This window comes from Lontra canadensis, unplaced genomic scaffold (genome assembly GCF_010015895.1).
Source record: "Lontra canadensis isolate GAN:19392208 unplaced genomic scaffold, GSC_riverotter_1.0 scaffold8, whole genome shotgun sequence".
NCBI classification, from domain to species: domain Eukaryota; kingdom Metazoa; phylum Chordata; class Mammalia; order Carnivora; family Mustelidae; genus Lontra; species Lontra canadensis.
In genome coordinates, this window is record NW_022631002.1 from 35,357,533 (window position 1) to 35,371,490 (window position 13,958).

Consider the following 13,958-nt stretch of genomic DNA (forward strand, 5'->3'; position numbering starts at 1 on the left):
TAATTAGTCAGGGTTGGAGCCTAGACCGTGGGACTTTTGAGAGTTTGCCTGATCATTCTAATGGGAAGCCGGGGTTTAGAACCATGACCCCAGGCCAGCAGTCTCAAACAAGCAGCCTATGGGTCAAGCCTGCATCACAAAGGTGTTCTACGTAACTCCCGCACATGGACGTATGTTTAAACTTGAGTTGTCAATATTTAAAAGCACGGAATTTTCACATAAAGATATATACTCTGGCTTCTCTTGAGCAACTGGGCCTGCATTCCTGCATGGTGACCAGTGGCTGGAGCTGCTTTACACAGGGCAGAAGTCCCCCAGTTCCCTACAATCCATACCACTCCTTATTGTCTCACGCCAGTCCACTTTGTTTTTGTGATCTACATAATTCCTGTAGGAGCACTGTCCTGACCCATTCATTCTCTTTGAAGCTGGGAATCTGAAGCCTGTTGACGTAAGTGTGGGAGTTGCTCACCTTCTTGGCTGCTGATTGAGCTAAGCAGACCTCTCTTTCTTTCCCAGCCGGAGAACATACTGTGTGTCAGTCAGACCGGACATCAAATTAAGATCATTGACTTTGGGCTGGCTAGAAGGTAAGACAGTTATATTTTGGCACTTTGACAAAACTCCTGGGGGACTGCTTGTGGCTCTTTTGGACATGGTTACCCACAGTTCAGCCTTTTTTTTTTTTTTTTTTTTTTTAGTGTGCTAGCATTATTTTTATTTTTTTCATTTTTAAAAATTTTATTTCTTTTCAGTGTTCCAAGATTCGTTGTTTATGCACCACACCCAGTGCTCCATGCAATACATGCCCCCCTTAATACCCACCACTAGCCTCTCCCCCGACCCCTCTCCCCTCCAAACCCCTCCGTTTGTTTCTCAGAGTCCACAGTCTCTCATGGTTCGTCTCCCCCTCTGATTTCCCCCAACTCATTTCTCCTCTCCTTCTCCCCATGTCCTCCGTGTTATTCCTTATACTCCACAAGTAAGTGAAACCATATGATAATTGACTCTCTCTGCTTGACTTATTTCACTCAGCATAATCTCTTCCAGTCCCGCCCATGTTGATATAAAAGTTGGGTATTCATCCTCTCTGATTTTTGAGTTTTGGAACTGACACAGAAAGCTCTGTCCCTGACAGGCTGGTAGCCTTTGATTGTGCAGAGATAGGCCTTGTTACTACCCAGGGGGGTGGGGGTGGCTTCATGCTTCAGACTCTGCTTCTCCTTAAAAGGCTGTGGGATTCATTTTATTTCAATCCCCCTGTCTGAGCAGAGAGCGTGTGACAGGTTAAAAGAGGACCACTGCATGGGTGCGGGGGGTGGGGGTGATCAGTTCTATTCATCCCCCAGACCTGGAGCTAGGATGTGCTGAGCTATATGAGGTATCTAGAACCATCCCTACCCTCTGGGAAGCGAGTAGTTTAAATAAGAGGATGCATATGTCCCAGTGTAGGGTGGTGTCCAGCTGAGTGGTTCTGGGCCTCTCAAGACTGAGTTAAATCTTGGTAAAATGATGATAAAATGAAATGCCTGCTGACATGGGGCAGTTTTGAAGGTTAAATGGAATAATATGTCGACAGTGCAGCCTAGGAGGGTGGCTGGGTTCTCCCGTTTGACTACACAAAGTAAACATGTAACTTAAAAAATATCTTAAAATCCCTTAAAATGCCTAAAGCCTAGTGAAGGATGGTTTATCCATAAGTATGGATGATCCTATTATGATCCTATCCAGTCATATGTGTGATGAACACTCTGGCCCCTGGCACACACAGCTGGGTATGCGGGTTCTTAACAATGGCATTGGGTAGGGCTGTCCCCCAAACCTTCAAGCACCCACAGTCTACTTCCTCCAGAATTCTATTTCCACCAGGAATCACATTTCTCTGGGAATCATATTTTTTTAGGTAGGTCTCCACAGTGCAGCTGAATTTTCAACTCTTCAAATTTTCTCTCACCCTGCTGGACATTTACCACAAAGAAGTTGTTTTTGTCCCTTTATAAGCCTAACAGTGTCCTCCATTCCATCCACCACAGGGGAAGAAAGCAAAACCTTGTCCCCGCGGAGACAGAGCCATTTGCCTGAGCTCAGTCTCTGCTGTCCAGACCTGCCTCCCAGAAGTAGTAGTCAAAACCACAGTGGCATCTTCCTAGGTCCCTCCCCATTGGTGAAGTGATAACTTTGCTTCTTTTGCAGGCGCAAAAGATGCATTTTTCAATGCCAACATGATGGATGAGGCAAGGGTGATGTGAGAGTAACAGCAGAGGAAAGTTCATATATTCCTACTGTACCTTTAGGATCCCTATTACACAGTGTACTGTTTTTCATGAACGATATGCCAAAGCCCCAACCCAAATGCTTCAAAATCACATTCAATCCATGATGTAAAAAATTACTTAATATTTTCGTAAATAATGTCTTATAAAGTTGGGATACATCTTATATGCTTGCATGTCTTATATGCTATAGCAATGTCTCTGAATCTATTTTTTTTTAAGATTTTTTATTTATTTGTTGAGAGAGAGAGAGAGCGCACAGGCAGAGAGAGTAGTAGGCAGAGGCAAAGGGAGAAGCAGGATCTCCACTGAGCAAGGAGCCGGATGTGGGACTCGATCCCAGGACGCTGGGATCATGACCCGAGCCGAAGGCAGCCGCTTAACCGACTGAGCCACCCAGGTGTCCCTGAATCTATTTTTTTATTATCATTTGCCTGCCTTCCAAAGAGTCTTTTTAGACATTTCTTTCCTAAGCATCAGGCCCCCTCCTCATGGAAGTAAATGCTGCAGTTGTCCTTTGTATCTGTTTATGTATCATAGCCCTTTGGAGAGCCACAAAACATTGCCCTTGCAGGAACCAACGCTCACGTAAGTGCGGCAAACTGAGAATGCACAGCATCCCGCAGTGTGTATGTGGTACCCTCCCAAATGCCAGATGTCCGATTGCCAAATGAGTATTTACAGTGACAAACTGAATTCAGAGCAGGGATTTACCAGTTGAGGCTCCTGGATTCTTGGAAGTCTTCTCTGAGCAGCTGGAAGTGAGGGATGGACAGGGTGTTGTTATCTGCAGGCAGTAGTATGCTGGCAAATGTTTATCAGCTCTGGGGGGCTGGATGGAGATGGGGTTTGACTTGTAGCCTTTGCTAATTTCAGCTGAGTTCAACCTACCAACACAACATCACTGAATGCAGATTGGGAGGAGATGTGCACAACGGACTCTCCTGTACTCTTGAGAACCAGCTCCAGCACACGGGGGTCGGGGTGGGAGTGGTGGGGGTGTGTGGATGATGGGAGCTGGTAGAGAATGTACACTAGGAACACACAGGAAGTGAGGAGCTAGTTTGGGACTGGGGGAGGCAGATACAGTGAAGATGAGGGTGTTACTAGGGAGTCCTAAATGTCCTGCTAAGAAATTGGAACATTATCCTATCAGGCATCAAGTTACCTAGTGGGGAGGTGTAAAAGGCTATAGGACAGCCTACCAAACATGTTAGTCAAAATCTATCCCCAAACTCTCAGGCAGTCCATCTCAAACTGTCAGATAAATTCATTAACCTGGTCAAAGGCATTGATGACAATAATTTTGCTGATGGCCCAGAGGCGGAGGGCAAGTTCAAGACAATAAACACGGGGAACCACATTGAAGAGAAGGCTACCCACGTGAAACTGCTGGGCATGGGGGAAGTGCAGGTGTCTGAAACATGTGGTACTCAGGCAACTGCACTCAGCAGAGCTGGGCTGACAGAGGCACTGGCTCCAGCTGGGAGGTAAAAGGAAAACATCAGAAACATCCTCAGCAGTCTGACAAGCTGGCCATTGGGCAAAAGGATTATTTGGCAAGTTGGATTTTGCCAGATTGGTCTGCTTCCTGTGAAGCATGTCCTTCTAAGAGGAGGAATCTGTGGGGGGATGTGCAGGTTGAGAGAGCATATTTTATATGCTAGAAGAAGCAATATTTGTAGAGAAGAAGGAAAAGCCAATTTCCCCCTAAAATACAAGCTGTAGGAAGTAAAGTGGTATTTCTGGGTGGAGCTATTAAAGATGCTGAGGTGTTCAGTGGGGGGATGGCCCCCATGATGTAGGCAGGCGTGGGGGTCTGGGGGGGGTTGGCACACACAGATCTTCAGAGGCCAAAACATCCAGCCGGAGGGACCAGCGTTATACCAGTGGGCAGTGAGACCCATCAGTGGGTCTAAGTAGGGGCCTCTGGGTCAAGGATGGGGGCAGGATGGGAAGTATCTTGTTTAAGTTTGGTCTCCAGAATGTTGGGTGCAGGGTTAGGCTTCCTGACTACCAGTCTGGTGCTCAGATTGAAATACAAACCTATTTCATCAGCTCCTTTGGCAGGGCAGGGAAGTGCCCACCCCAGCCTCTGTGAGGCTGCAACCTCATATGTGACCCTATGGTCACAGAGTGCCTTAGGAATTTGGAGAGGAGGTCTTGGTGGATATATTGAAACAGCTTTGGTGTTAGTTACTGCTACAGTACTGCTGTGTGACAACCCCCCCCGCAAAATGAGGCTTAAAGCCGTCATTTATTCTCATCCACTCATTTGCGAGTCATCTGGGGGTGTGGTATGCTGGACCCACTCATAGCTCATGATAAGGAACCTTGTAAACCGTTGTGAAAACGTACCATTAATTAACAATTAAATTGTATGAACTTACAATTAAAGAACTTACATTTTCAAACGTTATCACTTCCTAATTATTTTACTGCTCCTGCAATTATTAGTGCTTGTTGAAAGACCATGGGATGGCGCGCTACAGCAAGCACATCGCTTCCCAACTCTGCATCCAGACATTCATCATGTTTGAAATCAGCCATCATTAAATCAGTATTTATACCACTGAAAATGGCAAATGCTGCAAATTAGGACTTTTTTTTTTTTTTCTTAATCAGATAGCTGGTTGTTAAACATTTATCCATGGGCCAATGGTTGGGAATCACTGATTCCTGATCACCGAGCGGACTCGGGCTTGGATCTAAGACGCAGGTCAGTGAGGGCAGATCTGCTCTATGTGTCTCCCGTTCTCTCCTCATGGTGGTGGCCGAGGAACCAGGAGGCAAGCTATTACGGTCTAGCTTGGATGGGCCCGCTATCACTCCCCCTGCCAGTGTCAGTGGGGTGGGGCGAGTGAGCGACAAAGTCACAGGACACAGGATGTGGCTCGGGGGCAAGATGAAGCAGTGAGAACAATGCAGCCTCTGGGAAAGTGGCTTCTAGGGGCTGAGAGCCTGGGTCTTCTCTCTTTTTTCTTCTCTCCTTTTATGCGGAGGAGGGAGGGAGGTTTCAGATCTTTTATTGTGAAACACCAAACATGCATTTTAAAAGCGAAAGTACACTTAAAAATGTATATTTATATCACAAAGCACTGACCACATCATAGTTGCAAATACATTTGCTAGAATGTGTGTATCTACACTAGTATGCAAGCCAAACCGATTTCTACACAAATATTAATATACTATCAGTAGTGATAGATATTTTGTACATTTTCAAAAGAAAACAACGCACTGTTTTACAACAAAACCACAATTAAGATCTTCATCAAGGCTTCTGGATCCATTTTCTTAACAAAAGATTTTTTCCCTACACAATGAATCAAATACTTTCCCTACACAATGAATCAAATACTTCTTATTGGTCCTGAGATGCTGGAGGACGCTGTGGCATTCCCTGGGGACTTGTCTGAGCAGAGTATCTGCTTGTTGTCCAGAGGAAAGCTGTCCCTTTCAGCTCGGCTCCTTGGCCCTGAGCCAGTTTACCAGAGGAGGGATCCTGCTCTCTCCTTGCTTCGCGCTCAATGAGGCTACCAAGATGATCCTTGTAGCTCCTTCACTGGATGAGTGTAGGCTGTGTTAGCACAGGCCTGCATTTATCTGGCTCTCAGTAAATTTGGAAGAGAAAGCTCTTTGACAAGTCATCTCCCTGGTTTAAGGGAAGCAGGACACACTGGCAGAATTTTCATTTTATTTTCAATTGCATTATCTGTAGGATGAGGACAGTAATCTTAGAGACTTCATGGGGCTATTGTAAGAATGAGAAGAGATTATATATAGGGAAAACTTTTAGCCTGGCAAATAGGATGTGCCCATTATATTCTATAAATTAATACTTTATTTTCTTTTTTTAGGAACAATCTTAGGTTCACAATAAAATTGAAGGGAAGGTGCAGAGATTTCCCGTATACTCCTTACCCCCAGCCAAGCCCCCCCACCGCGACCAGGGTAGTACAGGGCAGTACATTTGTTACCAGTGATGAACCTACACTGACATATTATCACTCAAAGTCCATACTTTACATTACCATTCACTCTTGGGTTTGGACAAATGTGTAATGACATGTATCCATCATTTTGGTATCATATGGAGTATTTCTAAGCCCTACAAATCCATTGTTCTCTTACCTATTAATCTCTCCCTTCCTCTCCCCACCCCAACCCCTGGTCCCTACTGATCTTTTAATGTCTCCATAGATTTGCTTATTTTGGAATGACATATAGTTAGAATCATACAGTATGTAGCCCATTCAGACTGGCTTCTTTCACTTAGTACTGTGGGCTTGTTTCCTCTATGTCTTTTCATGGCTTGATAATTCATTTCTTTTTAGCTTTGAGTACTACTTCATTGTCTGGATGTACCACAGTTTATTTATCTATTCACCTACTAAAGGACATCTTTGATGTTGCTAATTACATTTTAGCTAGAGACTTTCTAAAAGTCTACAAATTCTAAAAACCACCTTTGGCCACCCCCTTTCCCACTCATCCATCAACTCTCTTTCTAACCTTTATCAATCTTCCTATTCAGAACCATTTTTCTCTTTTCTTTTTTTAAAGATTTTATTTATCGGGGTGCCTGGGTGGCTCAGTTGTTGGGCATCTGCCTTCAGCCCAGGTCATGATCCCAACATCCAGAGATTGGGCCCCGAGTCAGCCTGTTTCTCCCTCTGCCCTTCCCCCTCCCCCTGCTTGTGCTCTCCCCCTCTCTCTCAAATAAATCAATAAAATCTTTAGGTTTTATTGATTTATTTGAGAGAGAGGGACAGCATGAGCAGGAGGTAGGGGCAGAGGGAGAGGGAGAAGCAGACTCCTCGCTGAGCTGGGATCCCATCTGAGGCTCAGTCCCAGGCCCCTGGGATCATGACCTGAGCCAAAGGCATCTGCCTAACTGACTGAGCCACCCAGGCGCCCCAGAATTTTTTCTCATTCTTATTCTTTTTGTAATTATGTAAAACACACATGAAACTTATCATCTTAACTGTTTTTGAATTAATTCATTAGTGTTAAGTATTACTCATTGTTGTGCAACCGATCTCTAGAACCCTTTTCATCTTGCAAAACTTAAATTCTGTACCTGTTAAACAGTAACTGGTCACTTTCCCCCCTACCTCCAGCCCCTGGAAACCACCATTCTACCCACTGGCTCTGACTGTGACTAGTCTAGGTGCCTTTTCAAGGTGGAACCATACCAAAAGACAAAAGCATTTGTCTTTTGTGAAGACTTGTTTCACTTAGCATAATGTCCTGGAGGTTTACCCATAAGTAGCACGTGTCAGAATTGCCTTATATCGTAAGGCTGAAGAATATTCCACTCTATGTGTCTACCACATTTTACTTACGCAGTCATCCATCAGTAGACACTTACTTTATTTCCTCCATTTGGCTATTATGAATAATGGTGCTATGAGTATGGGTGTATGAATATCTCCTCAAGTTTCTGCTTTCAATTCTTTTGGATATATATGTAGGAGTGGGATTGCTGGATCATATGGTAGTTCTATTTTTATTTTTTTTTTTTTTAGGAACTGCCATACTGTTTCCATAGCAACTGCACCATTTTACATTCCCACCAGCAAGGGTTCCAGTTTCTCTACATCCTAGCCAACTCTTGCTATTTTCTGGTCTTTTGTTTGTTTGCTTGTTTTATAGTAGTCATGATGTGCAGTGATATCTCCTTGTGATTTTGAGTTGTATTTTCCTGATGATTAGTGATATTGAGCATATTTGCTTTTTCTAATACTTACCGTCATCTCACCAACCAAACTGCTCACACCACAAGAGCAGGCCTCCACAGACAGCTGCTATCCAATTTGTTTGTGCTTGTTCGTGTGGCTGCATGACGAATAAGATATATTGATCTTCTCTCCTTTTCACATTGCAATTGCCTGGAGGAAGTGTGCTGTGGTTTTCTGATTCTCCCTAGTGACTTAGGAAAGTCTGAAGTTGGGGCAGAGTTATGATGATTATGTGGTGGGATGTGAGGTCTAGACAACATGGCAGACAGGAAGGGCTGGGAATGTCTAGCTCCCACCTGGAATTAGTCCCAGCCTCCACATCTTCTCTCCGGGCTCACTCTCATGGTCCTCTGCACCCTCTCTTTGCCAGGTACAAGCCTAGGGAGAAGCTGAAGGTGAACTTCGGCACTCCAGAGTTCCTGGCCCCGGAAGTCGTCAACTATGAATTTGTGTCCTTCCCTACGGACATGTGGAGTGTGGGAGTCATTACCTACATGTTGTGAGTGCCCAGGAACCTGGCTCCCATCGTGGAACAGCCCTTCACAATTACTCTATCTGAGGGGGGAGGGACTTAGGGTATTTATACACCAACTCTTATCAGTCGTTGCTTGTGAGCTGATGCCGAGGACCTTGGTTCCCTGAAACTTCTGGGCGGATAAAGCAGCTTCCACTGGAGAGAAAGCTCTCTAGCAAGGAAATACAGGTGCTGTAGTACAACAGAGTGCTAAGGAGAGGAGATGCACAGGGCAGGACACGGGCTGCTGCATCATCTAACCTTGTCCTACCTGCCCTGCACTGTTTTCTCTGGACTGAGGAAAGCAGAGTTAGGATGGACTGAGATGAGATATGTGCACTGACTAAGCATTCTCATCTCTGTGACCTCCCTTGGCTTTTTCCTCAGAGGCCCAATCAAGTCGTGCTTTGCTCCCAGACTTATCATTACAGTGCAGTTGCTACTGTGCAGCCCCACACTTTGTATGGGTGTACTGCATCAGGTGGGGGAAGTTTGAAGCCCAGGGCCAGCCAGTTAGAGTGTCCTGTCCCTCTGCCCTCACTCTAGAGGGGCATAATGAAGCCAGTTTTCCTTTGGCCCCCAAGGCCTGGAGTAGTCTCTCAGCTCCAGGCTGACTCGGAGACGTGCTAAGGTATTTTAAAATTAAGTCAATATGTACCTGATAAATGGACATACTGGACTGGTCTCAGTTTATCCTTCACTTCAGGCTAAAAGGAAAATAGGTGAGCATGACTGGGGATTTATTCAAACCCTCTCCATGCCTCTACATTTTCAGTCCTGCCGCTTGTTCCCCTAGCAGAACACACTGGACTATCTCCTGTAGAGAAGAAATGGGGGAGCCTCTTGGTTCTGGTTAATGTTCTTGAGCCTTGTAAGACCTCTGCCCTCTTGTTGCATGTTGGCATATATGGCTTCCACACACTGATGGTCCTTTCTCTCCTCTGTAGACTCAGTGGTTTGTCCCCATTTCTAGGGGAAACCGATGCAGAGACCATGAATTTCATTGTGAACTGTAGCTGGGATTTTGACGCTGATACCTTTGAAGGGCTGTCGGAGGAGGCCAAAGACTTTGTTTCCCGTCTGCTCGTCAAAGAGAAGAGGTACCTTTCATTGCTCATCATTCTGAAGCCGTTCTGACCATGACCACCCATCTGGGTACTGTGAAGGTCAGGCTGATGCTGGGCTTCCTCTACCAATTCTGTCCAAGATTACTTAGTCTGCTACTTCATTGGAGCTAAAAAAGTAGCAGGGGAAGAGATGAAGGAAATCATTAAAAAAATAAACAACTAGGAGCATAAAATCTAGACAGAGTTTTAGAAAGGACCACACATATAAATTAGTCCTACTACTAAGTTATCACTTCTAGTAGGTTAATGTTGAAAGAAAGTTGAGACATGCAGATGTTATTCCCCAGAATAAAGGCCAGAAAACCTTTTGTTGATAATGAAGGCTGACTTCGTTTTCAGCAGCCCTATCCAAGTCATGGGTGGAACCATGGAGTTTTCTGATAATCAGACACTAAGAAATAATTGCAAACAACCCAGGGCGAGGTCCAAGAATCTGAGCTCTGAGACAATCCATAGTTCCTTGGCCTTTCCTATTTTATTCTTTTCTGATTGTGAAAAGTTATGAGAGGAAAAATATTTTTAATTCAGATGAACAAAACTGACATTTTTCTCTGGAATTTCTCTGGAAGGAGAGACAAGCTTCTTTCAAGGCTCATGTTCTTTTTTTTTTTTTTTTTAAGATTTTATTTATTTGACAGACAGAGATCACAAGTAGGCAGAGAGGCAGGCAGAGAGAGAGAGAGGAGGAAGCAGGCTCTCCGCGGAGCAGAGAGCCCGATGCGGGGCTCGATCCCAGGACCCTGGGATCATGACCTGAGCTGAAGGCAGAGGCTTTAACCCACTGAGCCACCCAGGCGCCCCAAGGCTCATGTTCTTAAGAGCAACTTTTTTTTTTTTTAAAGGTTTTATTTATTTATTTGTCAGAGAGAGAGAGAGAGAGAGAGAGAGAGAGAGAGAAAGCGAGAGCAAGCACGGGCAGACAGAGGGAGAAGCAGGCTCCCCGCTGAGCAAGGAGCCCGATGCAGGACCCGATCCCAGGACACTGGGATCATGACCTGAGCTGAAGGCAGCTGCTTAACCAACTGAGCCACCCAGGCGTCCCTTAAGAGCAGCTCTTAAGAGCAATTCCAGGCCCAGCTGACCTTTCTACTCCCTGCCTTGATTCCCCAGCTCCCTCTGAAAGAGGTGATTAATCACTGAGCTACTTTCCCTCTGTAGAGGGCAGGGGCATTTTGCCGATGACTTTCTCATACTTCTAAGGAGGGGAATTTTAGGCATGAGGAGTTCCTTTTTAGTACGTGGCACAAATCTGCCTGAATGATTAATCTGTTCCACTGACTCAGACTTCTTAGCCAGCCGAACTATCTTCTGGACAACCAGAAAAGGCAACCCTAACTAAAAGTTTCAACTTCTCTTTGATTTCACAGCTGCAGAATGAGTGCCACACAGTGCCTGAAACATGAGTGGCTCAATAATTTGCCTGCCAAAGCTTCAAAATCCAAAGTTCGTCTCAAATCCCAGTTATTACTGCAGAAATACATGGCTCAGAGAAAATGGAAGGTATCTGTTTTTTCTTAGGAAGGCAGAATGTGTCTTTAATGTGTCCTTTGAAAGAAGTGTAGCTGTTTTTACTTATATTTTCATTCTAAATAGATTTAGGAGAAAAAAAGTGTCTTATGTCAAAACCTGTTATCTTGATTAAAAATGCCACCTACCAAAACCATCTGGCATAAAAGCGGCATTAAGTTCATACTTAGGTGGACACTTGTAATAACAGAATGAAGTTTGAGCATATGTTCCCAACGACAATAGTAGTGAAGTGTTTGGAACTTACTGCCTGCAGCTTGAGATCTGATTCCTGCATGTTTCAGGAAGAAGGGCTGGAGAAACCCTATTAGGTTTTAAAGGCTTCATAATTTTGTTTACAAACCGAACTCTTTGGTTCTATGGACATAAAATCTGTCTCAAAAACATTTGTCCTCCAGGAAAGTGGCTTTCCTGCATCTTGATATCAACTCAGATCCTCACTAAAGAACAAAAACAAAAGCCTTTACCTAGAAAGCCAGCCAGTATACAAATATACATACACATACATATGCTATGAAATAAAAATACCCCAACATTGGCTAAACAGAGTGTGATGCACTCAGATAGTTTCTATTCTGTGGTATTTGTTTTCATTCAAAAAAGTGCGGGTCATAACCCACCAATTTGACTTCATGACCCAGTGGTGGATTGTGAATCACAACTTGAAAAACAGTATTCCAATGGACTCCATTTTTCATGTGAAAAGGGCAGGATAACCTATTTTCTCACTTCATACCTGCTCCAGAATGCCCCCAAATCATGTGGCTTCTGTTAGAAGTTTGCTACAAATTTGTTTTCTCCATTAAGTTCTCAGTTTTGAACAAGCCCAAGTGGTTAAACTTAAACGTTTAAGTCCTTTTATTGTTCTTAAAGCAATTGGTCTAAAAATATTTTTTTTCTTTTCTCTCCTTAACGTCAAGAAACATTTCTACGTGGTGACAGCTGCCAACAGGCTAAGGAAATTTCCAACTAGTCCCTAATTCTCAACACTGCTGCTCCCATGGGCCCAGAAATTATTGAGACTGGTGATGAAGTGATGACTCAAGATTTTTAATAATTCAGTCTTGAACTAATATTGATTCCTCTTATTTCGTAAAGAAAGGTTATGGCTGTTGCCTTCCTTCTGGATGAAAAGTGGCTGTAAGGAAAGTGACCTACAAATTTTTTTCTGCCTTAGAAGATCATACTATGTTGAAATGCTGTGTTTACTTTTCAAGTATAACTACTTTGGGTGATAAGCGTAGGCATGCTTTAGGTAGGTAGGAAAGCTTCTACTTTGTATACGTCAAATTTAAAGTCTAAACTTACTCTGATTAAAGAACTAAATAGACTATTACACGGGGCATGTTATTCAGTGCTATTCCCTCCAGTACAAAGAATTCTTAGAATTTTGATTTGCTCGCGAGTGAACTGACATTTTACTATACTACCCTGCTCTTGTGGAAAGCCATGTGGATTTAGGCCAATGATCCTCAAACTTCTTTTAACTTGTGTTCTCTTTTGAGAATCAAACCATGCATCCTTTAATATCCTTTGAAACTTCAAAATATACCACCTATCCTGGCTAAATCAGAACTATGATTATTTTGAATGTGCTTTTTAAATCTATACACACCTCCACCCTCTTCTAATTGGCCCTGTCCTGGCATTGGTAGTCTCACTCCTGAACTCCCTTCTTCAGTTACGAGCTTAGGGTCTAGTAAATCTGGAACTGACAGGCAATATGGAAAAGAGGGATAAGAGTGTAATGATGTTCAGCTTTCTGAGAGAAACACAAATGGTATATCATGAGACAATAAACTGCTCTGCTACAGCTTTAGTAAGGATATACCACTTTCAGGGGTGCCTGGGTGGCTCAGTGGGTTAAGCCTCTGCCTTCAGCCTCTGCCTTAGCTCAGGTCATGATCTCAGGGTCCTGGGATCAAGCCCCCCCATTGCATGGGGCTCTCTGCTTGACAGGAGCCTGCTCTACCCCGCCCCCCAGCCTACTTGTGATCTCTGTCAAATAAATAAATAAAATCCTAAAAAAAAAAAAAGATATGCCACTTTCAGTGTTGTCATTTAACTTATAAAATTAGTAACAAGAAGTACTTTATTATTTGAAAGTAACAAATGCTTTTAATTTCCTTGCTTCTAACCTGATTTTTGTGCTATCCTCATGAACTTCTCAGGTCAGCAGTTTTGATTACCTTTAGCTTAGTTTTTTTTTTTTTTTTTTTTTTTTTTTTTACTTTTAGTTTTTAATTAGCCATGCAACAGTTTCACAGCCTTTCAGGATTTTTGTTCAAATAAAGACCCTGCTTTTTTTGGCAGAGGGCGTGGGTGTGGGGAGGGAGGCAGAAGGAGGCGAGGGGAGTCCTACTGCTGCAGTTCTCAAGTTGTAACTTTTCTCCAGAAGGCTAACTCTTGTCGAGAACTAAGATTTTTGAGTACTAGCGTATCCAGGCCTGCTCCAAGCTGACCAGCTAGTGGATAAACATCAGAACAGAGAGCTGCTGAAAATCTCCCTTTCATGGGAGAGTACCCTGATTTAAGATAATGCCTTATTTTAAAACAAGCTACCTCTCTGAAAAGGTTTTAGGAAGGCAACCTCCAGAAGGAGCCAGAGTTACCTTATAATTCTGTCAGGTACTGTGATTCTTACATCCCTTGGGATTTCTGACTCTTGGGAATGCTATGAATCTTCTCCCCAGAAAAACGTAGTTAGCTACCTTGCTTGATCTAGAGCACCACTGACAGAAATATTATACGAACCATATACATCACTTTAAAA

At 43.7% G+C, this 13,958-nt stretch overlaps 1 protein-coding gene across 1 annotated transcript in view; it reads left to right on the plus strand.

Annotated features, from left to right (window-relative positions):
• Window positions 1-13,106, plus strand: part of MYLK3 (myosin light chain kinase 3) — a 34,885-nt gene extending 21,779 nt beyond the window's left edge. The window contains exons 9-13 of the mRNA XM_032854578.1: window positions 520-590; window positions 8,388-8,516; window positions 9,479-9,631; window positions 11,026-11,158; window positions 12,106-13,106. Of these exons, the coding sequence (XP_032710469.1) occupies window positions 520-590; window positions 8,388-8,516; window positions 9,479-9,631; window positions 11,026-11,158; window positions 12,106-12,165 (546 nt within the window). The 3' untranslated portion in view covers window positions 12,166-13,106. The remainder of the gene's footprint in view (window positions 1-519; window positions 591-8,387; window positions 8,517-9,478; window positions 9,632-11,025; window positions 11,159-12,105) is intronic.
• The last annotated feature ends 852 nt before the right edge of the window (window positions 13,107-13,958 follow it).